Source organism: Eptatretus burgeri, chromosome 4 (genome assembly GCF_056783735.1).
Source record: "Eptatretus burgeri isolate ZD-2024b chromosome 4, Ebu_testis_v1, whole genome shotgun sequence".
Classification (NCBI taxonomy): Eukaryota; Metazoa; Chordata; class Myxini; order Myxiniformes; family Myxinidae; genus Eptatretus; species Eptatretus burgeri.
In genome coordinates this window covers 33,352,419-33,377,597 of record NC_140964.1, presented here as the reverse complement: position 1 = coordinate 33,377,597, position 25,179 = coordinate 33,352,419, and the positions used below count along the sequence as shown (strand labels likewise).

The following is a 25,179-nucleotide window of genomic DNA, read 5'->3' as shown; positions in this document are numbered from 1 at the left end:
TCCTCCCGAAATTTTGATATTTTTGCACTGTTCACTAATCAGAATGTACTAGTATGAGAATTGAATGAAAAGCATCGTCTGCTACGTATAGCATGTGGTAACTCCATAACGTTCGCTGCTACCAAATTGTACGTAAAAAATTGCAAATTCAAATGAGGAGCAGCGAAACATTGGGTCTGGATCTCGCTTATGCGATCATGCACTGAGATTTAGTGCATGCGGTATGTGTGCAATACAGTGCATGCGGTATGTATGCACAGTGTATATGCATGCGATACGCTCACTGCATGCAGCTGGGCCCCGTACCAGCCCGGCGGTCGCGACCACCGTGCGGTGTTTAACAGCCGCTAGAGTTCTACGAGTCGCGCTGCAGCTGTGGAACATCGACTTCGAAGTTACCGATGCTTCAAGCCCTCGATGTTGATTACGAAATGGCAGAAAAGAAGCTTACGAAGACCAAGAAATGGTCTCAGAAGTACAAGACCGAATACAGTCTCCAATACCCGTGTATTCAAAAGTCTGAAAGAGGAATTCATCATGCGTATTACCGGTATTGTACAGTATGCAGCGTTGATATTTCAGTTGAGCACGGAGGTCGCGATGATATTCGAATCACGTTGGAAGCAAACGGCACACAGACATTGCAAAGGAGAGATCTTCGAGCACGAGTACCGGTACACTTCTGAATTATTTCACCAAACAAGGGACAAGCGAGGAAGAGGATGTTACCCGAGCGGAACTTCTCTTTAGTGGATTTATTGTGGAACATAACTTGCCCATATCAGTCTCAGGTCATGCTGGACTTCTATTTCAAAAGATGTTTCCAGATTCAAAAGTTGCTTCAAAGTATGGATGTGCAAGAACAAAAACTTCAGCAATAATTGGTGAGTTGTCAAATGTTACTGCTTCATCTATTGCCGATATTGCTAGACTAGCTCCATTTAGCCTAGCTACAGACGGTAGCAATGACAGTGGTGAGGCCCAGCTATATCCTGTCCTGATTTCGTACTATGACAACAGTGCTGGGATTGTGAAGCAAGGTTTGCTAAGTTTGCCTGCGTGCAAACAAGATTCCACTGGAGAAAACATTTTCAAACTGCTTGAGTTCAGTGACAGGAAAATTCCGTGGGGAAATTGTGTTTCCTTTTGTGCTGATAATGCCTCTGTCATGGTGGGCAAGCACAAAGGAGTCGCTGCTTATATCCACAAACAAAATCCAGAGTGCTACATCATGGGATGCCCTTGCCATATGATGCACAATACGGCCAAGAAGGCGGCTCAGGCCTTACCCATTGAATTAGATGACTTTCTCATCAATATTTACTACTACTTGGACAAAAGTAGTAAACGCGTCAAAGGAGTGAAAGCACTGCAAGAACTCTGTGATGCCCCGACACACAAGATTCTGAAGCATGTCGCAACAAGGTGGCTGTCACTTGGTCAGTGCCTAGACAGGCTGATTGAACAGTGGGAGCCACTTCGCCTCTTCTTCAAAGAAGAAGTACGAAGAAAAATGCAACCAACTGTAGCCAAGACTCTAACAACGAGCAAGAAGGACGGCACTGTATCTACTGCCAGTACTGGCACTGCAGGATCAAGCACTATTGGAGCAGCATTCACCACTACCACTGCAGTATCTGCTGCGAAGAAGACAGCAGGGACAGCACCAAAACCAATGCTAAGAGCCGGTAGCATCACCGGCCCTTCATCACGTTCATCTACAAAGCAGATCCCTTCAGAGTCGAGAAAGACTGTGATAGTCCCATCTACAGGCAAAGAAGGACCCAAGTTAAGTTCTGCTTTTGCCAAATCACTTGATAGAAGCTCAGCAAAACCTTCGAATCAGAGGTCTTCTTCCTTGGCTGCACCTACCTCAAGCTCTCTCCTCAAACGTAAAATTGGATCTGGTACTACGAGTCTGACCTCTTCTGCTGGCAGTAAACGCAAGTGTGATCGCCCTGCGGCTAAGTGTACTATGAGTTCTACAACTAAAAGCGCATCTTCCTCAAACACTGTGCAGGAATCTAGAGAAAAACGTGTCAACAGGATGTTCTTGTCTCCACAAACAAAACTCTATTGTTTCTTCCTTCGATATGCTAACAAGCTTTTTGAGAAGGGGAATCTTCTGCTCCAAAGAGACGAACCCTGTATTCATCTCCTGCACGGAGAATTGAATGGTCTTCTGAAAGATATCTTCGTACGGTTTTGAAACCATCGGTGTCATCGGTTGCTCTGGTAAATGTACCCTTCTCTGACAGAAATCATCAGAAGAATGATGAGGACCTCATGATTGGGAACGATGCCAAACTGTATATAAGGGAACAAAGGAGTCTCAAGAAATCCACCTTCACTCTGAGTGAGTCAGACATCCAAGATTTCTTCAGTGCAGTTCGCTCATATTATGTGAAAGCCTGCAATTACATCTTCAAAACCTGGCCGCTAGATGATGAATTAGCCAAGCATGCTCAGGTGCTGGATGTTAAGCTACACCAAGAAGTGGGGTTTGACTGTGTGGAGTTTTTCATCAAGAAATTCCCCTGTCTGTTCAGTGGTGGTGATAGTGACATAGACAGTCTTGAGAGTGAATTCGCTCACTACCAGGCAGACTCCTCCATAGCTACAATTGCTTCTGAGACAGTGAGAGTGGATGAGCAGTGGCATCGGATTTCACAGCTCACAGATCCCTCCACTGGTGCCAAGAAGTATCCTAATTTGAGCAAAGTGATGAAGGGAATCTTGGTCATTCCTCATTCGAACGCATCATGTGAGCGGGCACTCAGTCTTGTACGGAAGAATCATACTGAATTTCGTCCCAATTTGAGTATCAAAACCCTGGAAGCTCTCTTAATTGAAAAACTAGCTCATAGCACCCCTTGCTACCAGAGAGAATACAGCAAAGACATAATCAGAAGGGCTAAAAGAGCCACACAGCTGTCACTCAGCAAAGCTGCCATGGAAAAAGCAAGCAGCAGTAGTACCAGCCAGTAAGGTAAGAAAAATATTGCTTCTTTTGTGCTTTTTGTTAATCTTTGATTGTCCCCTAACTTACTAATATTAACATACATGTAACATTAAAAAGTGCACAATTTTCCCCTTTTTTTGTTCAAAAAGTGGAAATTCTTAACATGTTAAATGCTCCAAAATAGGGCTCAGAGGGCACTAGAGAGCGTCAAGAACCCCAGAGCTTCCAGGGCCCTAAGGCGGGCCCTGGACCCCGCCGCAAGGGTCGAGCGCTCCGCGCTCGAGATGTGCGCTTCGCGCACATTATTGGGTGTCGGTTGCAAATCGTCCCTAATTCTGATTTCCAAAAGTTGGCATCTCTGTGCTTGGAATGTCCTATCCCTAAGACATGGGAATGGGCAAGGCATCTGCTTGGGGGATGGCCAGACCAGCAGAAAGTTTACACAGCGATGTGCTGTGGTGCATGCCATGTATGTATGTATGTATGATATATGTACAGTCATGGCCAAAAAAAATGGCACCCTTGCACTTTTTTTCAAACAACTCATGATTTTCTCAAAAAAATTAGTTGAAATTGACAAAGTATTTTGTCTCCACAATTCTTTATTTCACTGTTAATATGACAGGATCTTTGTTTTTGATTCAGAACTTTAAATATCCTTTTAAATCAGAAAATACAAAGAAATGGCATTGACAAAATCATTGACACCCTCGACGTAATATTTGGTAGTGCAGCCTTTGGACAAAATAACTGCAGTCAAGCACTTCCTATGGCCATGAATGAGCTACACCTCTCTACTGGCAGTTTGACCCACTCTTCTTGTACAAACTGCTCCATTTCTCCCAGATTTGAAGGGTGCCTTGTCCAAACTGCTGTTTTCAGATCTCCCCACAGGTGTTCAATGGGATTTAAATCTGGACTCATTGCTGGTAACTTCAGAACAGTCCAGCGTTTTGTGTTGAACTATTCCTGGGTGCTTTATAAAGTATGTATGTTTGGGGTCATTGTCCCGCTGCAAGACCCATGACTTTCGACGGAGACCCAGCTTTCTGACACTGGGTTGAACATTGTGCTCCAAAATGCCTGGGTAATCTCCTGATTTCATGTCACCATGCACACATTCAAGGCATCCAGTGACAGAAGCAGCACAGTAACTACAAAACATCACTGAACCTCCTCCATGTTTGACTGTAGGGAAGGTGTTCTTTTCTTTGAAGGCTTCATTTTGTTTTCTGTAAACAGACATAATATGCTTTCCCAAAAAGCTATAATGTGGTCTCATCTGTCCACAGGACATTCTCCCAGAAGGATATTGGTTTGTTCAGGTTTGTTTTGACTTTCTTATGTCTCTCTCTCAGCAGTGTGGTCCTTCTGGGTCTCCTACCACAGAACCCCCTTTAATTGAGTTGGTGACAGATGGTGTGAGTTTAAACTGTCGTACCTTGTGTCTAAAGGTCAGCTTGAATATGTTTGGCAGTTCATCGAGGTGTTTTCTCCACCATTCGAACAATCCTTCGCTGCAATCTTTGATCAAGTTTTCTCTTGCGGCCACGTCCAGGGTGGTTGGCTGCAGTGTCATGGGCCTTAAACTTCCTCATAACATTGCGTACGGTGGACACAGAACATCGAGATTTCTGAAGATGGACTTGTAGCCTTGAGATTGTCCATGTTTGGCTACAATGTGTCTGACCTCCTCAGACAATTCTCTGGTTTTATTTCTTTTCTCCATGCTCATTGTGGTACACAGTGATACAAAACAGCTGAATGACTCCTTTTCTCCATTCAAACTGGTTCAATGAGTGATTTTTATATTGCAGGCACCTGCAACTCACCACAGATGAGGCAATTCCAAAGTAAAGAAGAATCACCTGCTTGAAATCTCATTATTTCTAACAACTTCGAAAAGGTGCCAATAATATTGTCCGGGCCATTTTAGGATTTCTGTGTGGAATAAGCTCAGATTTAGTAATAAAATTTCAGCTTTTAATGTTTTGTTCCACTGCAAACCAACGAAATACATATCTGGATACCAAAATATTGTTGTGGGCCGGGGGTCAGTGGCGAGAACGACCACGAGGTGGGGAAAGCGACGTCTCGACCGCGTGGCTTAGGGTTATTTTGTCTAGATCCAATGTACCTAAGTAACCATGCGGACTCGGCTTCCAGGGATCCACGCCCTCAGAGCGCCTGGCCGAACCGGTTTCACTGTACCGGAGCAGTAAAATTACACCTACCGACTACCACTCTGCCACCCACCTTTCCGGCTCGGATGCAGCCGAGCGGGCCTGCCCAGGACGTCCCGGTTACCGGGGATAAAAGCTCGCCTAAACTCAGATCCGAACCATGCAAGACCAATTCAAGAAGGGACGGAAACGGACTGGGAACATTTCTGTGATGATTTATTTACAGTAAATTAAGACACAAAGCAAGACTTAACGCGAATATGCAAGCAAGGAATATTTACAATGACCCAAAAACACTTATTCAGTTCTACTTAAAGACGGGCCCACACGCAGACACACACACACACAAATGAAAAGAAACCCAGAGTTCTTTATTGGACCCTCACAGCCGAGGAGAGAGACAAGCTGGGGGTCAGAGTTCGGATGAGTATCTGGCCGTTGGAGAAAGGGGGTACTCCGTGCTGCGGCACCTGACAATGGTCGCTAGTTTGGTCCCCAGTCGCACGTGTGGGACTCGAGATTTGTGGCGGAGCTCGGGTGGTGAATGGCCGGGGTCCACGGAGGGGGGTCGGGTCGCTCTTTCCTTCTTTGTAGAGGGCCAGCAGAGACACGTTCGCCGCCTCGACGTCCTTCTGCTCAGCCCTCGTAACAACCACTGTTACCACCCCTTCGTAACAGCCTTCGTAACCCCTTCGTAACAGCAAAAACCCACCAAAACTCTGCTCTCAGAGAGTGCTCGGGGATTTTTTTTTAACCTCCCTCAACGGGGAGGGGCCCTTGGTGAAACACACCTCGCTGTCTGCCTTTGATTGGACAGGGCCCTACGGCCCACCCTTCCAGGGTGGGGCCTTGGCCCCTGCCGGGAAACCCCAGCCACTCTTCCACGCGGGTTCATACTTGACGAGCAACAGTATCAATGTTGCAAAGGTCGTCGTGAAAGAGTCACAATGTTTGTGTAAACCGAGAAACCACAACCGCGAGATTTGCCTTGGCACGTCAGGGTGCGAGAAGGCAGTTGGGTTGTTGGTTGTGATGGGCTGAGGGGTCATGCAGATGGGATGGTTGTTAGATGGCTTGTTGGATGTGATAACCTAACTTAATGAAATTGCAACGCACACCTTTGATTCTCCCACTAGACAAAAGGAAGGGGATCTGACTACACACATACTTAACGACATAACTGACTTTTGGGACATCTGTATGTTGAATGCATATGGTTTCCAGATCCGTAACAATATGTTTCTTCATTTCAACAATTTTCTAGAAGAAATGGTCCATTATTTGAAAAAAGTGCAAGGGTTCCAATATTTTTGGCCATGGTTGTATATGGCCAAACAGTCTCTTATTGCACTGCATTCAGATATTTTTACAACTTTGCCATTCCCCAAGGATCATTCAAATGAGCAGAAATTGACGGAACACATTAGAAAAGCAGATGGCTCAAACACGTTTTCTTACCTTTTTAAGGATTTATTTGCCAAGAAAAGTACAGGGAAGAGGACAAAATGCTATAACAAACTGTACCAACCAAGCAAATCAAAAGACACAAAGAGGTCGATGGAGACACACAAACTTGTGTACAATGGTGATAAATATTATATAGCTCAAATCCTAACCCATGCTAGGTGCCGCAGAACACACTTTTACAACAATATAGGAATGTAGGCGGGACTTTCCTTTGGCTACAGTGGTGCCCGGGGTGGATGCAGGACTCAATGCAGCCTGCTTTGGAAACCATGTGCAATATGACAAAATTAGTCCAAAGACATCTTAAACCAGCCATGAGCAAGGGCCAGCAATGAGTCGCCCCAAAGATTAAGAAAGCCAAAATAGAGCACGATCAAGTGAATCAGCCACAAGTAGCACAAGCGACGAACAGCTCCTCAACTCGGCCTCGTTGCCCTCTTTGTCCTCTCCAAATGAGACCTCCTGGTCGGCGCTTCTTCTTCTTCCTCAAAGCACTTCTTGGCACTCCTTATACATGGAGTTCTTCTGTCTCTCCTCCATCTTCCTTTCCAAAAGCAGGTCACTATCAGCTTGGGTCAATCCCAAAAAAATTTCAGAGCAAAACCATATGAATGTCCTGCATCACAAGCTCCTCCTTGAACTACTTGCTCATTTCAACCACACTTGCTCCCAAGAGGGACTGCTCCCACATTCCCTGAGGTTTCGTCCACTGGTGAAGACGCCATTCCATTTCATTGGGCCCATACTCTGCACAGAGCATCGGTGCTACCGAAGCAGTCTCCTGGGCTATTGGGCACAATCCTGGATGGGTCGCCACTCCGACGCAGGATACTCAAATGGCTCAATCATCCCAGTAAGCTGGTACTCATTTTGACGACCTTGGAAGGTTGATTGGCAGAATCGACCCACCTGGTGTTGTTTAACGGCACGACGGGCTCAAACTCAAGACCCTAAGGCCTAAGATGTTAAGCCAGCCACCTGAACTGTTAAGCAAACACCAGGCAAAAGCAGATGTGATTATTTTATTCTTATTCTGAAAAATGTTCAGTTGCAAAGCTGACATCTTTGACTCTTTTGTACCATTGACTTTACAAAAACACGTTTTTTCCCCAGTAATTATTGCTTCTTGTGAAATACAAAATTCTTACCAGTTGAAGGAAGAAGGAGAGGAGAGGAGAGGAGGAGATTGGGACCATACTCTGTGCAGAGCATTGGTGCTGCTTAAGCAGTCTCCTTGGCTAAAGGCCCAGTCACACCTTGACGTTTTAGCCAGCTTATGGCGATTTTTGGAAAATTTGTGTAAAACGCTGGTACACGTCGAATACGTTATGGGTACGTTTTGTATATGTTAAGAGCACACTGAAAAACACTGCCATACGTCATAGTACGCTGGCTTTAAACGTTGAACTTTTGGGTTTTCCTCGAATTTTTTCATGCTTGTTGTAGGCACGCTATAAGTTGTAGGCACGTTATGCGATCGTTGACACACGTTGAAACACGTTACTTGTAAGTTACTCATAAGTCGAAACACGTCGAGGTAATGTTTAGCGTACCCGAAACTTATTTCTAACCAATGAGTAACGTTTTGTAAGCACGCCACACGAACGTTGTTCACACTTTGCAACATGTTACTTGAAAGTACTACTACCACTACTACTACTACCAACATCGACATCAGTAAATTCTCTCGAACTACTACTACTACTACTACTACTAATAACATCGACATCACTAAATTCTCTCGAACTACTACTACTGATACTACTACTACTAACATCGACATCACAATTCTCCCGAACTACTACTGCTACGACTAATACTACTACTACTACTAACATTGACAACACTAAATTCTCTCGAACTACTACTAACATCGACATCACTAAATTCTCTCGAACTACTACTGCTAGGACTAATACTACTACTACCAACATCGACATCACTAAATTCTCTTGAACTACTACTACTGCTACTACTACTACTACTACTACGAACATAGACATCACTAAATTCTCTCGAACTACTACTACTACTAATAACATCGACATCACTAAATTCTCTCGAACTACTACTACTACTACTACTACTACTGCAACTGTCACTGCTACTGACATTGACATCTACTCAACATGGAGTCTGGAACACTGACGGGTTCCTCTTGTGAAGCCCATTTGTATATACCAATTCCCCTAAACGCTGCCAATACGCCATTATACGGTAGCTGTAAGTTAGAAACACGTTCAGTAAGTTCTGTGGTCGTCCGGAAGACGTCAATCAAATTCGTCTACATACGCCAATGTGCGTTTGAGATACGTTACACATAGGTTCAAAGCACGCTACTAATAGGTTCAAAGCACGTTACTCGTAGGTTAAAAATTAAGTTTCAGGTATGCTAAACATTACCTCGACGTGTTTCGACTTGTGAGTAACTTACAAGTAACGTGTGGCCGACGTGTGTAAAAGATTGCGGAGCGTGCCGAGAACTTATGCCAGCGTATGCGGAACTTGTGAGCCATACGTCGAGTACGTCGTAAAATTTTCAGCATGCTTGAAATTTCACGACGTACTAGACGTACCACGTAATATGCCAGCGTACTTCATTGTTTTTCATCGTGCTCCTAACGTATACACAACTTCCCCATACCGTATTCGACGTGTCCCAGCGTTTTAGACACATTTTTCATAGGTCGGCATACGCTGGCTAAATCGTCAAGGTGTGACTGCGATGTTGACACTTCCAATTTTCAGGCGGTTATGATTTAAATCTGCGTGTGGCAGGTTTTTAACAGAGAACGCCACGAGTTCGTCGGCGATACGTGCAGCGCGCTATGACTAAGTTAAACTATCGTTGGGCATAGGTTGTGAACGCCGACAACAGGCTAAGCATTCGTTGGGATAAGTTATCTTTAACGCAACAAAACGTTCTGTGCCCGTTACTAATACGTTATGAATACGACCAAAACTTAAAAAAAAAAAACCTCAAAACTTCAGCGTACGCCAACGTTTTATGTGCATTTTTATACATTGCCATTCCTGGCTAAAACGTCAAGGTGTGACTGGGCCTTAAGGAAAGAGCAATATCTTCAATAACAAAATTTCTGCAGAAATGTCTTCTTTATTTATTGCTCTCTGTTAGTTTAGTGGTGAATTTTATTTGATGTTATTAATGACTACTTCCTTCCCCCTTCCCTCCCACAGTGGATTGAAAAATGACCACAAAAAGGAGACTTTTCCCTTGAAACATAAAATTGAGGAGCAAATGTTTCCATGTCGTTACATCAAAATAGGTAAGTTTGCTTTTGATGATTTCTCTTTACTCTAAGTGGAATCTCAAAATTAAAATAACAAATGTGTGAATGTGTTTGGTGAAGGCAACAATAAATATCGCAAATGTGAAGGTGAAATGGAGCCATTGTACACAGGACAGTAATATCACGACTGGAAATCATCCCATCTCAAATTGAAGATTTCCAGAACTCGCCCTCGTGGAACTTATATCACCAGGAGTGAATGTTTGCCCTCCCCTTCTCTCCCTCCCTTCCCGTTCTTTTCCATTTACCTCATATGAATAGTTTGTGTCCACATTTTCATGCCACATTGCCAGAATATCATCTGCAGTTCATCACAATCTCAGGTCATCACCCATCCAAAACCATGATCTTTTCTACCCCTGTTCTCCCATTTGTAAGTCTGCATACCTCGCTTTCTCCCAACTGCAAGTCTGCGCATCTCCTTCTCTCCAAAATACAATTCCACATTTCTCCCCTCTCACAACTCCAAGTCTGCATCCCTCCCCCCTCCAACTGCAGGTCTGCATCCCTCCCCCCTCCAACTGCAAGTCTGCATCCCTCCCCCTCCAACTGCAAGTCCGCATCCCTCCCCCTCCAACTGCAAGTCCGCATCCCTCCCCCTCCAACTGCAAGTCCGCATCCCTCCCCCTCCAACTGCAAGTCCGCATCCCTCCCCCTCCAACTGCAAGTCCGCATCCCTCCCCCTCCAACTGCAAGTCCGCATCCCTCCCCCCTCCAACTGCAAGTCCGCATCCCTCCCCCTCCAACTGCAAGTCCGCATCCCTCCCCCTCCAACTGCAAGTCCGCATCCCTCCCCCTCCAACTGCAAGTCCGCATCCCTCCCCTCCAACTGCAAGTCTGCATCCCTCCCCCCTCCAACTGCAAGTCCGCATCCCTCCCCCTCCAACTGCAAGTCCGCATCCCTCCCCCTCCAACTGCAAGTCCGCATCCCTCCCCTCCAACTGCAAGTCCGCATCCCTCCCCCTCCAACTGCAAGTCCGCATCCCTCCCCCTCCAACTGCAAGTCCGCATCCCTCCCCCTCCAACTGCAAGTCCGCATCCCTCCCCCTCCAACTGCAAGTCCGCATCCCTCCCCCTCCAACTGCAAGTCCGCATCCCTCCCCCTCCAACTGCAAGTCCGCATCCCTCCCCCTCCAACTGCAAGTCCGCATCCCTCCCCTCCAACTGCAAGTCCGCATCCCTCCCCCTCCAACTGCAAGTCCGCATCCCTCCCCCTCCAACTGCAAGTCCGCATCCCTCCCCCCTCCAACTGCAAGTCCGCATCCCTCCCCCCTCCAACTGCAAGTCCGCATCCCTCCCCCTCCAACTGCAAGTCCGCATCCCTCCCCTCCAACTGCAAGTCCGCATCCCTCCCCCTCCAACTGCAAGTCCGCATCCCTCCCCCTCCAACTGCAAGTCCGCATCCCTCCCCCTCCAACTGCAAGTCCGCATCCCTCCCCCTCCAACTGCAAGTCCGCATCCCTCCCCCTCCAACTGCAAGTCCGCATCCCTCCCCCTCCAACTGCAAGTCCGCATCCCTCCCCCTCCAACTGCAAGTCCGCATCCCTCCCCCTCCAACTGCAAGTCCGCATCCCTCCCCCTCCAACTGCAAGTCCGCATCCCTCCCCCTCCAACTGCAAGTCCGCATCCCTCCCCTCCAACTGCAAGTCCGCATCCCTCCCCCTCCAACTGCAAGTCCGCATCCCTCCCCTCCAACTGCAAGTCCGCATCCCTCCCCCCTCCAACTGCAAGTCCGCATCCCTCCCCCTCCAACTGCAAGTCCGCATCCCTCCCCCTCCAACTGCAAGTCCGCATCCCTCCCCCTCCAACTGCAAGTCCGCATCCCTCCCCCTCCAACTGCAAGTCCGCATCCCTCCCCCTCCAACTGCAAGTCCGCATCCCTCCCCCTCCAACTGCAAGTCCGCATCCCTCCCCCTCCAACTGCAAGTCCGCATCCCTCCCCCTCCAACTGCAAGTCCGCATCCCTCCCCCTCCAACTGCAAGTCCGCATCCCTCCCCCTCCAACTGCAAGTCCGCATCCCTCCCCCCTCCAACTGCAAGTCCGCATCCCTCCCCCCTCCAACTGCAAGTCCGCATCCCTCCCCCTCCAACTGCAAGTCCGCATCCCTCCCCCTCCAACTGCAAGTCCGCATCCCTCCCCCTCCAACTGCAAGTCCGCATCCCTCCCCCTCCAACTGCAAGTCCGCATCCCTCCCCCTCCAACTGCAAGTCCGCATCCCTCCCCCTCCAACTGCAAGTCCGCATCCCTCCCCCTCCAACTGCAAGTCCGCATCCCTCCCCCTCCAACTGCAAGTCCGCATCCCTCCCCCCTCCAACTGCAAGTCCGCATCCCTCCCCCTCCAACTGCAAGTCCGCATCCCTCCCCTCCAACTGCAAGTCCGCATCCCTCCCCCTCCAACTGCAAGTCCGCATCCCTCCCCCTCCAACTGCAAGTCCGCATCCCTCCCCTCCAACTGCAAGTCCGCATCCCTCCCCCTCCAACTGCAAGTCCGCATCCCTCCCCCTCCAACTGCAAGTCCGCATCCCTCCCCCTCCAACTGCAAGTCCGCATCCCTCCCCCTCCAACTGCAAGTCCGCATCCCTCCCCCTCCAACTCCAAGTCCGCATCCCTCCCCCTCCAACTGCAAGTCCGCATCTCCCCTCCCTCCAACTGCAAGTCCGCATCTCCCCTCCCTCCAACTGCAAGTCCGCATCTCCCCTCCCTCCCAAGTCCAAGCTCACATACCTCCCCCCTTCCCACTCCACATCCCTCCTACCTTCCTTTCAAGGATTGACTCACAGAGTGATTCGACCTGTAGCGACCTCATGCCAATATTGAAGGTATCACTCTGGTTTCCAGTTTTTCATTATTTTCGTCTATCTTGATTTTCAATTTTTCATTATTTTCATTCATTTGTTCTCATACCCCCAATTATTTGGGAGTATTAGTACAATATGCAAGGTTGTGTGACATCAAGAGCTATCCCTCACTGAAGGCCACACTCACAACCTGCAAAGATTCCACGCACAGTATCACTTCACTTCTGATCACCTCTAAAAAATAAATAAACCAATGTCACCCACAGGGTGACCCATATCTTGCCAAAAGGTGACCACGTGTGACTTATTTAAGGTCACACTGAGGTGAACAGAGTTGCTATCCACCAGGTGCGACTCCTTGAGGAATATCTGCCTACGAGAGATTCCGATGAGAATCGTTCTACAGAGTAACCATGAAAAATATGTGTTTGCCTCATAATGTCACAAAATGATGTCATAATGTCTCAAGCTTGACATATCTAGAAAGCACTCATCGAGGTGTTCAATTTGAGGTACTACACGATATGGTTCCTAAAACTTGAAAATTTTACCTTGGGGTCAAATGTGTTTGACCTCAGGCGCTAACCATGAAGGTCAAGGCCAATCGCCACCAAAAACTAATCAGCTGAGCGCCAGACCATATACTACATTCCCATAAAGTTTGGAGACTATTAGATTAAAATTACTCAAAAAATAAGGGTTTCCTCGACTCCCCTCATTTGCGACAAAGTGACCTTGACCTTTGACCTTGACCTTCAAAATTTTATGCTCTGAAAGGGACCTCTTTCGGCCTCTGATATGCGAAGTTACAAGAATTTCCAATGATAACTGTGCTCTGCAGAATTTTTTATACATGATTACAGACAAACAAAAAAAATAAATAAAAATACATGCAAGCTGACTAACATATCTTGCAAAAACTTCGTTTTGGCAAGATAATAAACAAGAAAAAGACATCATGCAGAGCACGACACTTGCAAAATCCACCCCCTTTCCAAAGGTTGCTGTGGATACATCAAAGTGTCCATTTCATTAACATTAAAAATGACAATCTTAATGAAAGTTCAGGTCAATCGGATGAAAATTGATTATTTTGCAGATTGAAATTTATGATTTTAGAAGTTTGATCTTGAGTTTATCTTTGATCTTTTGACCTCAAAAATATTTAGTTTCCAAATTCAATGATTCACTATGCAATTGCTGCTTCATTTTCAGGTAAGATGAAAAATGACTTAGAAATTTTACTTCAAGATGACCTTTGACTTTTGACCTCAAAATCAATCGGCTTCTCAGTTGAGACTACCTCACCATCTTGGTAAAGTTTCATGACGATTGGTTTTACATTGTGACCTGGAGGCGATTGACAGGCAGACAAACAAATCGACAGTATAACAAGAAGATGTCATGCAGAGCAAGATAATTGCAAAATCCATGAAACATATTTGACCTCACAAATAATTGGCTAGTTTAATTCAGTGACCTGAAATATAAATCTTTTAATTTCAAGTCAATCAGATGAAAATTGAGGATTTTATAAAGGCCACCGAAGTTGTTGACCTTTGGCCTATGTTGACCTTTTGACCTCAAAAACAATAGGCTTCTTCCTTATGACAAACTCCACCATGTGGTGAAGTTTCGTGAAAATTGGTTTAAAATTGTGACCTGTAGGCGATAGATAGACACAGACAGACAGACAGACAGAATAACAAAATCGACTGATCAATATACTTGGAAAAATCTTCGATTTTGCAAGTAAGAAGAAAAAGACGTCATGCAGGGTTGAAAGATCCAACCCCCCCCCCCCCAAACGTTGCCATGGATACATCAAATTGTCCATTCCATTCTGATTAAAATTGACAATCTTGATCAAAGCTCAGGTCAATCGGATGAAAATTGGTTATTTTTCAGATTTAAACTGCTGATTTTAGAAGTTTGACTTTGAGTTGACCTTTGACCTTTTGACCTCAAAAATAGTTGCTTTCCCAATCCAGTGACGCAATATGCAAATCTTGTTCAACTTTCAAGTCAATCGGATGAAAAATGATGATTTTATAAATTTGAACTGTAGATGACCTTTGACCTCAAAATCAATGGGCTTCTCTGTTGAGACTACCTCTACAACTTGGTGACGCTTCATGACGATCAGTTTGGAATTGTGATCTGTCGGCGATTGTCAGACAGACAGAATAGAAAAATCGACTGACCAATATCTTCGATTTTGCAAGTAATAAAATAAAAACCAGCTTTCGATTCGTACCAACCCATTTTTCATCACCAACAGCTTCCCATGGATGGATTAGTACAGAGTCTGATGTTCCGTTTGTCGGAGAATTTGTTATAGTTTCCAAAAGGATGAAGTTTTCTCGGTGAACAAAAATTTTAACTTCACAGGAATTCAAATTAGATAGTCTTATCAATAAGTGCATATGAAAGTTGGAATGGAATACAAGTGTAAAGAACTATAATAAATAAATGGCTGTGATGCGAGAACTCGGCACTGAACGTGCTTACAGTTCATTACATCGGCGATGGCCACCGCTGACTCGGGTCAGCAGTTCCGTGAACCAGTAAAGCAACCACGTTTAAATACTCTCATGAGGAAACGTTTTTAAGCATCGATAATTCAAATGCCTGAGGTTATTGTGGATGTGTATGATTGCAAGGGAAATTGTTTTTAGTTGCAGAATGCCATCTGTGTTTGTGGAAGTGATAGTGTGACGCATGGTGGCAATTGCCGGCAGTTCTGTTGAGATAAGTCATCCCGTGAAGGCCGAGCTCGAAGATCGGCAGTAACTGGGTCATTTTGCTTCATTGTACAAGCAGCAGTTAGTTGGGGAGCACATTTTGACCATTTTTTTGAAAGGCCACAGAAGATTTACCCTCACAGTGATACATCATCATCTTCCTCCCTGCATTTGGGCTTCCTCATATTTGGCTTGATGGCTTCCTTTGAAAATGGTGCCTGTACACTATTAGTGTTGTTTTAAACAAAACTCTTTGCCTTATTTTGTAGCGTGTTTTTTGCATCCATTTCCTTCCACCCTTCTTACAACCCACACTTCCTTGTACTCCGTTTAACCCTTTGAACCTTGAGCTCCTTGGACTTTCAGCTCCCCCACCCTGGGCTCTGGAGAAAAATCCGGCCACTCGGGTATATGGAGGTTTGAATAGCGGCTGGTGAAACGGCCGCTCGGGTTTGAAGGGTTTAAGGGTATTTCAAAATTTTAATTTATCCCACTGAAAATTAAATGCATACCAAATCATTAGATGGACCCAAACACTACTACCAGTGCCCTTTGTTTAAATTTTTTTTTAAATAATCATGCAGACAACCTCAGGCTATAGTTTTGAAATGCTCTTGGGATTTAACTTTACATTTTGATTTATATCACCTTGTTAATAAGTTTTCCTATTTTGTTGTGAAAATGTTGAAAGGCATCTTAAATTTAATTTAGTTTTCTTCAAAACAGCTTCAACTTTGTGCAGGTTTTTTTTTTGCTCAAATCTTGCAAATAGCACTTCCATTTCACAAAAAGCTGGCTGTAGTTGGGAAGATCCGTATTCCAGTCTTGCAGCTACATGATGAGTAGTGGTGCGACTTCCATTAGTCAGAGAACCTCTTCACATAGTTGCATTGGATTTGTCAGTTACATTTGGAATAATCCATTCAACAACTACATTGGAACAGATAACAGCAATTCTTTGCCTTTTACAGAGGAATCCTGTTTCACTGTGCAGTTCTTTGAATAGGGAAGACGTCATCATTGCATGTTGTCATTTTGTTGAATTGGACGATGACGTCAACCTCTGAGGGGAGGCTGGTCAGTTGATATTTCATATCAGGGCAAGGCACATTGGTTGTCAAAGGCAACGAAACCGGCAATGCAGTGTGGAGATGAGGTTTTGCAGCCACTCTTAATGCCTTGCATATGAAATGTGGTTGAGGTTCTTGTTTATGAGAATGTAATGGTCTGAAAATTGCTCTTATTCAGTGTTTGTTGGCTAAACTTACACTTCACATTGAGCCGCACAGAGCATCCCATGGGTTTTTTTTTGTTTTTTTTAGATGACTTGTTCACAGCACAGGAGGTGTATCCACTATTTTAAAGGAATACTTATTGTGCTGGAAAAAGAAATTTGCAATAGAAATGCTTCAAAGGGCATGTGTTCTGAGGTTGATCAATTTTGAAGGGTTTTTTTTGCTTCTACAACATGGCGATGTAATGTAGTTCCAGGGCTTTTCACACCTCAGTCAGCAGGCACTTTTCAGGAGAAATCTTTCTCCACAAGGGATGCCAACTCCATTGTTTATCTGTGCTCCATCCTCCAATTGCTGATCATTGAGTGAGGAAGCAGCACGTACAATTTTTAAAGTCCTTGTTATGGCTTGGCCAGGATCTGTCTGAATTGAATCGCTGACCTCTTAGACTCGGAGGAGACACTCGAACGACAATGCCACGGAGACTCATCATAACACAGACTTTTGATTTCATCACCAGAGAATATGGATATTTCATTATTGCTAATTTAATACTGCAATATTTTAGGTGTGTGTCTGTGTCTGTGTCTGTTTGCTTGATGCTGAAGTGATTCTCAACAGATCCACGTCACATCCACTCATGAACCAATAAGGGACGATTGCACCAAAAGCCATTTGACAGCGTTAGTAAAATGCTGATTATTGGTTCATTACTTGTGCTCTGAAACTGAATTGATTGCCAGTGATTCTCTAAATTATTTGACCTCTTGATTTTCATGAAAAATAACATACATATGGAGCATGCCTTCTACTGAATAGTCTTTTTGCTTCTGGCGTCTCGTTTTGTTCCTCCATGAGCGTTGACTTTGTATTCTGAAATGAATTTGGTGAGTAGGATGTTGGGGTGGGGATTAGGGGTGTGGGTGCTCTTCATTTGCAAAATATTTTCATTCAGCTGATTAAAATTGCCATAATCCTGAGCGAGAATGAATAGAAGACCTGCCACATCTTGAATATGGTGCTCTACATCTTCTTATCATTGTTAGAATTTGTCTAAAGTAAGCGGTTTCACAAAGTTTAACGGTGATCGGAAACAACTTCATTTTTTCTTCTCGTGCATGTGTGTGCATATATATATATGCTTATATTTTCTTTCATTCACGAGACAACAGATGAATCAACACAGTTTATTTTCTTTTAAACTGGTTAGCCAGTATCATGAACTGTGCTCTTGGATGGGAATGCCAAATAACTCATAATGTACAGTCAACCCTCGCCGTCCGTTTGTTCGCCGTCTGCGATTTCGCATATCTGCGCTTACCTTGTGGACACCCTTTCTCTCCGTCCATGCCGATAGTCCCACGTATCCGCGGAAAAAATGATCTCCCACCTAAAACGCCTTAGGATTTCATAAGTTTTTCTTTTTTTTTAACACTTTCAATGCTTGGACAGCAATATTTTCCTTCATTTAACATTAGGTGTTAAAACATAACTGTACTGTATCGCCGGAAAATATAAAAAATTTGCCTTCTGCGTCTTCCAGGAACATCCTTCCAGCACGGACAAAATAAACCCCACCCACCCTGAACTCGTTCGTATTGCGTACGTTTAATATTTTCAATGTCTGGATAAACAATATTTTCCTTCATTTAACATTACATGTTAAATTATAATTGTACCTTATCGCCAGAAGAAATAATAATTTGAAAATTTACATTCTGCGTCTTCCAGCATCTTCCGCACCGCCGCATCATTGTCTTCTGGCTGTTTGGCGGTTGGTGAGGTGTGGTATTTTATTGTGATGAAACTTTGTACACTGTTTATTTAATCATGGGTCCAAAATGTCCATTAAGTGGTGCATCTGCTGAAGAGCAGAATAAAAAGTGAAGAAAGTGGATGACATTAGCGGAAAAAGTGAAAATATTAGATTGACTTGAGAGTGGTGCACGTGTTACTGTGTTGGCGAAAGACTACAATGTTAATGAGTCCAATATTCGTTACATTCGTCAATGTAAAGATAAAATTAGTGCTCGTGTCAGTTCTGGTGGAATTATTGCCTTTTCTAGTAGCAGAGATCCATACATTGAAAAAAATGGAAAAACAATTGAATGTATGGTTGGAAGATGAACATCAAAAAAACATGCTGATTGATGGCCCTCACACTCGACATAAGGCCCTCACAATTTATAACGACTTGAAACGAGAAGCAGGGGGTGATGAAAAAGAAGAAGAAACTCAAGACAGCAGTGGATTTACTTCCAGGAAGCAGTGGGTGGTTTGAACGGAACGTTTTAAAAAAACGTTTTAATCTCCATAATCTGAAGATTATTGGTGAGTTGGCATCAACTGATCATGAAGCAGCAGCTGCATTTCCTGGCCAGTTAAGGGCACTTGTAGAAGAGAAGGGCTACCCTGCCGCAGCAGGTTTTCAACGCTGATGAGACTGGGCTCTCCTGGAAAAGATGCCCAAAAGGACTTTTATCTCAAAAAGATGAAAAACAGGCTCCTAGCTTCAAGGCTGCGAAAGACAGGTTAACCCTTTTATTGTGTGGCAATGTGGCAGGCTATAAGTGCAAGCCAATGCATGTTGACAAGTCCGAAAATATCCATGCATTGAAAGAGAAAAATAAATCTTGTCTGCCTGTGGTTTGGAGATCGAACAAAAGGGCCTGGTGACAGCCAAACTGTTTGAAGATTAGTATGAAAACTGTTTTGTGCACAAAGTTAGAAATTATCTGAGGGACTTAAATCTCTCTTTTAAACTGCTACTTAGTGTAGATAATGCTCCAGGACACCCTGCAACTTTGGCTGAGAGACACCCTGATATTGAAGTCCTCTTTCTCCCCCCAAAACACTACATCAATCCTCCAAGCCATGTATCACAGTGTCATCGCTACATTCAAAACATACTACACCAGGAAGAGCTTTGATCACATAGTTCAGGCCATGGGAAATGACCCCAAAACCATTGTCAGGGAATGCTGGAAGAAATTTGACATCTTAACCATTGGCATCATAAAGAACTCATGGGATGAAGTTAGAGACTCAACATTGAATACCTGTTAGCCTAAAGTGTGGCCTAAATAAGTTTATGACTTCTGTAGCTTTCCTACTATAGAAGCTGAAGTGCAGAGGATTGTTGATTTAGCGAAACAACTAGGAGGAGAAGGATTTGAAGACTGCTGCAGAATAAGTTGAGGAGCTGATTGAGTCCCACAGGAAGGAATTGACAACAGAAGAATTGGATGAATTAACTAAAATACTAAATCATGGGAAAGTAAAGAAGAAGAGGAGGAAGATCAGCCAAAGAAGCCACAAATGACAGCCAAAATCATTTCAGAACTTCTAAAAATTGGAGAAGATTTGAAGCAAAAGGCCATTCAGATTGACACCAACATGGAAATGAGCATTGCTTTTGGTAGAGGCATACAAGAATCAATACAAACCTTCAAAGCAACGACACCTGCAATCTCTGCCAGGCTGCTACACACAACGAAACACGTTATGGAAGACTACACGGTCCTGGCTTCACAAAGGCAAGAGCACAACATAATAGATGTGAGGGATTTGTGGGTTGCTCCTGGGAGATTGATCGGTTACCTCCGTGCCATGGCTATGTTCAAGCAGAACTGACCGGGGCTACCCACCAACAGTGCTCCACACAGAAAAGCCTTCTTATTAATGGTAAATGTTACTTATTATCCCGCCCCCCGGAGGGAGGGAGCAGGATATTGCAATCGTCCAGTTTGTTACTTGACGAAATCTACGATTTTGTCAAGTATGTTGGTCGGTTCAGTTTGTGAGTTTGTTACTTGAAGAAATCTACAATTTTGTCAAGTATGTTGGTCGGTTCAGTTTGTTTGTTTGTGTGTACGTCTCGCTCTACAGGTCGCATTTCGAGTGGGAATGTCATGGAACTTCACCAATGGAATTATCGGCCACCAGAATAGAACCCTATAACTTTTGGCATGTCAAGGTCAGGAAAAATTCCTGAAAATCGCGAAAATCCGTATCTTTTAGCATGGGCCGATTTTCAAAAATTCATGTCTCTGCCAAATCTTAACGGATTCATTTCAAATTTGAAACACGGACGTAGGAGGGGAGTATCTTTGACTGGATGAATTTCGTCAAGTCCTGGCCCTATGGGCCATTTTTATTTGTTTGTTTGTTTGTGTGTACGTCTCGCTCTTCAGGTCGCATTTCGAGTCGGAATGTCATGGAACTTCACCAATGGACTTATTGACCACCAGAATAGAACCCTATAACTTTTGGCATGTCAAGGTCAGGAAAAATTCCTGAAAATCGCGAAAATCCGTATCTTTTAGCATGGGCCGATTTTCAAAAATTCATGTCTCCGCCAAATCTTAACGGATTCCTTTCAAATTTGAAACACGGACGTAGGAGGGGAGTATCTTTGACTGGATGAATTTCGTCAAGTCCTGGCCCTATGGGCCATTTCATTTGTTTGTTTGTTTGTCTGACTGTCTGTCTTATCAACTGTACCGCAAAACGGCTTTAGCAAACACTATCAAATTTAATCCACAGGTGGGCAATGAACCTTGGACGACCCCATTAACTTTTGGGTCCAATTGGATCAAAGGTCAAGGTCACAAAAGGATCAAAATCGTTTTTCGCTCATAACTTCGTCAAAAATGATCTGATTTACTTCAAACTAAGCTTATAGTGAACCTTATTCTATTTGTCACTTATAATCCTACCCATTCCTATAGTGAAAAATGCATATTTGTGGAGATCGGTAGGGTCCGAAGTTTTGGGGGTCATGGTCATCGGTCAAAATTACAAATTTTCCATTATATATTGTTGCGGTCTTCGCGCCCGCCGGCGTGCGAACGGCCACGTAACTCGAATCGCGGCACGTCGCCCACCGGACGGACAATCCAGTCGTGACCCTCTCGGACTAACGCCGGGAACCAGTCACGGGTGGACCTTTCGGTCTCACCGCGATCGAGCCAATCAGCCCCCGCGTGGGATAGGGTTGCTCGCCAAATTCGAACTACCTAAGTACCCACGCGGAGGGTAGACCGGGCGATCGCACCTCGCCGCAGGTCGACTTCGGACACGGGCCACTTGAGCGACCCGTTCCGTACTATCAGAATAACCGAGCGGTGTTATCGTCGACCTCGACGGTTCGATTAATTATCGGGCGTATTCAGCCCACTACCAACCCTTTACGTGAAGCAAGATGGGGGTTCAATGGGGAAAAGACGGAGCGAAGCGGGAGAACAGTTCAACAATAAAGCACATTTATTCTCGGCACACGGGAAGCACACAAATACAATTCCACCAAATGCACACAAAAAAGAAAACACAATTCCATTTACACAAAAAGCAAACATAAAAGTGAAAACACAGTGCAGAGCTAATACCGACTACCGAGCACACGGCAACACTTATACAATTCTACTTCACAGACGGCGCCGACAACACATACCCAAAACCAAGGAAAAGAAATACCCTCAAGAATGAGGTAGGCCTGGGGCCGAGACCTGGTCGGGCCTGCCCGTCTGGTGATGAGACGCGGAGCGGCGATGGCCCCGCAACCCGCGGGCCTCGTGGACAGTGCCTGGCAGGGGGGTGGGAACGGGGCCCCCTTGGTCGCACTATCTCAGCGCGGGGGAAACAGGAGGGGGTTGCTGATGCTCGGGGTATAGAGGATCTTTATTATGTGCGCGACGAGCGTCTCCACCTCGGCCAGGTCGCGCTGCCGGCCTCCCAGGGGTGCAGCTCCCTGCACGACGCGAGCACCCCCTCGTCCGCCCTCGCCGCCTCTCCACAGCTCGTCCCCTCCGTTCCGACTTCAACGCACACGACGAGCAGCTTCACCGCCCGCGAGGTCTTGACTCTCTGTTCCGACTCCTTCGCCTCGTTCCGACCTTTACTACTCGTTCTGCTGACTCTTTCGCTCCGACTTTTACGACTCCTTTGACTGACGAACACCGTCCTTTTATCCCCCCCGTAACTTCGCCTTTGACCCCCTCCCTTTGACCTTTCACCTCGCTCCCCATTGGCCCGAGAAAAAGTGGGCGTGAAGGCTTTTTGATCCACAAATTTGCATATATCGATCGCCCTGGGGGCGGGGCCAATTCGCCCCTCGCTCACCGATTGGACGGCAAAAAGTGGGCGTGTGTCGTTTTCGATCCGTTTTTGAAGCAGAAAATCCGTGATTTTGTACACGCTGTTCAACGTGCGCCCTACACGAGTCCAGCATCGGTGCCCATGAGTGGCGCGAGATGACGGTGATGCGATGGTGGCGAGTTGTGACGGTAAAGGTCGTGGCGGTTGTGGTGAAGCGGTGGTTGTGGTCGGTGGTTGATGTTGTGGTTGTGATCATGGCGGTTGGTCCAAAATAAAGATAGTAAAAGAAAAACAGCTATCCTGAAGAGTCGCAGCACGTATAAATGACATGTATTCCCACTAGACAACGGGTTTGGGCCTAACTACACATGCACTTACCGAGATACCTCACCTAAGGGACCTGAATGGTGGTTTGCGAATCTGGTAACCACAACAATATCAAAAAAGGTTAGGAATATGCATGTTTACTATGGAAGACATATATCAAGTCCTTTATTGGCTTTCATTTGACACCATGACCTTTGACCTGACGTGGCCTTGAAAGGTCAAAATCATTTTACGGTCATAACTTCGTCAAAAATGGTTTAATTAACTTCAAACTAAGACGAAAATATTCCTTATTCTATTCCTTATAATCAACATTCACGTTAAAGATGTATCAAATTTAAATTTGATCCCCAAAATAACTTTATGCCTTAAATGGGCAGGATTTGTTGTGCCTGGCACCACTTGTTTTATCTTATTTTACTCAATTGTTCTTATTTTTCATTAAAGTGTCTTTTTAAAAAATGTATTAATGATTTTTGGACTTATTTTGGGAGGGTGGAACGTATCTCATTGACTTGCATGTCATAAACTGTTTGTCGTTCGCGGAAGTTTAGAGGAACGCAACCCCAGCAGACGGCGAGGGTTTGCTGTATTTTATTTCTTTTTCTTTCCAGGAGTGAGGCTCATGGAAGAGCGTAGTGGATCTGACAGTGGAACAATCATCAAGGGAATGAATGAAGCAGGATAAGAGGAAAAGGAAAAGAAAGGAACCACTGAAACAAGCAAAATGGAAGGTTAATCAGGGGGGGGGGGAGGGGGTAATAATGATCATGGGTCAGAATGGCAGATGACAAGAGATGGTGGTGCATTGCTTTCTTGATATCCTGGAGGCAAGATTGAGACAATATTGCCTCTGGAAGGTGGTTCCATGGACAAGAAGTGAAGAATAAAAGAGTCGAGCTGTGCAGTCAGCCTGGGCTTTGGAAGTTTAATCGGGTATGGGATTATGGAAGAATGTGCGGTGTGCATCTTGCAGTAGATCGGGTCATACATGTGTTGCATGATCTCTTTTTAATTGGCGGCCATATATATGTATGTATGTATATATATATATATATATATATATATATATATATATATATATATATATATATATATATATATATATATATATATATGTACATGTATATATATGTATATGTATATATATGTGTATGTATATATGCACACACATACAGACATTACACACACACACACACACACACACACGCGCATTACGCACACGTATCTGCGCACACACATACGCGCACGCACACACACACACGTGCGCGCACACATACGCGCACGTGCACACACACACATTACACACACGCACACACACACACACACATTGACACACACACACACACACACACACGCGCGCACACACACACGCACACGCGCGCACACACACACGCACACGCGCGCACACACACACGCACATGCGCGCACACACACACACACACCACACGCACACAACACACGCGTACACACACGCACAGCACATTACCGCACGCACACGCACACGCACACACACACATCACGCACACACGCACACACGCACACACGCACGCACACGCACACACACACGCACACGCACGCACGCACGCACGCACACACACACCCACACACACACACACAGCCACAGGCACAGACACACACACACACACACACACACACACACACACACATCCATGCGCACACACACACACACACACACACACACATCCATGCGTACACACACACATCCACAGCATACACATTACACACACACACATACACACACACACACACACACACATCCATGCGTGCATACATATTATTATTATTATTATCCATGTGCATTATTAACATACATACATACATATATTATTATTCGTGCACATTATTACACATACATACATATTACATATTACATATCCATGTGCATACATACATACATTACTATTACACATACATACATATACATACATATCCATGTAGAGCATATACATACATATTACATATACATACGTGCGCATATTATTATTATTATTATTACATACGTGCGTACATACACATATTATTATTACGTGC

The 25,179-nt window shown here is 44.9% G+C and overlaps 2 protein-coding genes across 3 annotated transcripts in view; both read left to right on the top strand.

Moving 5' to 3' along the window:
* Positions 1–25,179, top strand: part of MKLN1 (muskelin 1) — a 96,736-nt gene that overhangs the window by 10,539 nt on the left and 61,018 nt on the right. For both annotated transcript variants that reach the window (XM_085877351.1, XM_085877349.1), the window contains one exon: positions 9,811–9,899. In XM_085877351.1, coding sequence (XP_085733477.1) covers positions 9,811–9,899 — 89 coding nt within the window. The remainder of the gene's footprint in view (positions 1–9,810; positions 9,900–25,179) is intronic.
* Positions 24,772–25,179, top strand: part of LOC147027767 (uncharacterized) — a gene marked incomplete at both ends in the record, with an annotated part of 9,979 nt that continues 9,571 nt past the window's right edge. The window contains one exon of the mRNA XM_085876485.1: positions 24,772–24,797. Within this exon, the coding sequence (XP_085732611.1) occupies positions 24,772–24,797 (26 nt within the window). The remainder of the gene's footprint in view (positions 24,798–25,179) is intronic.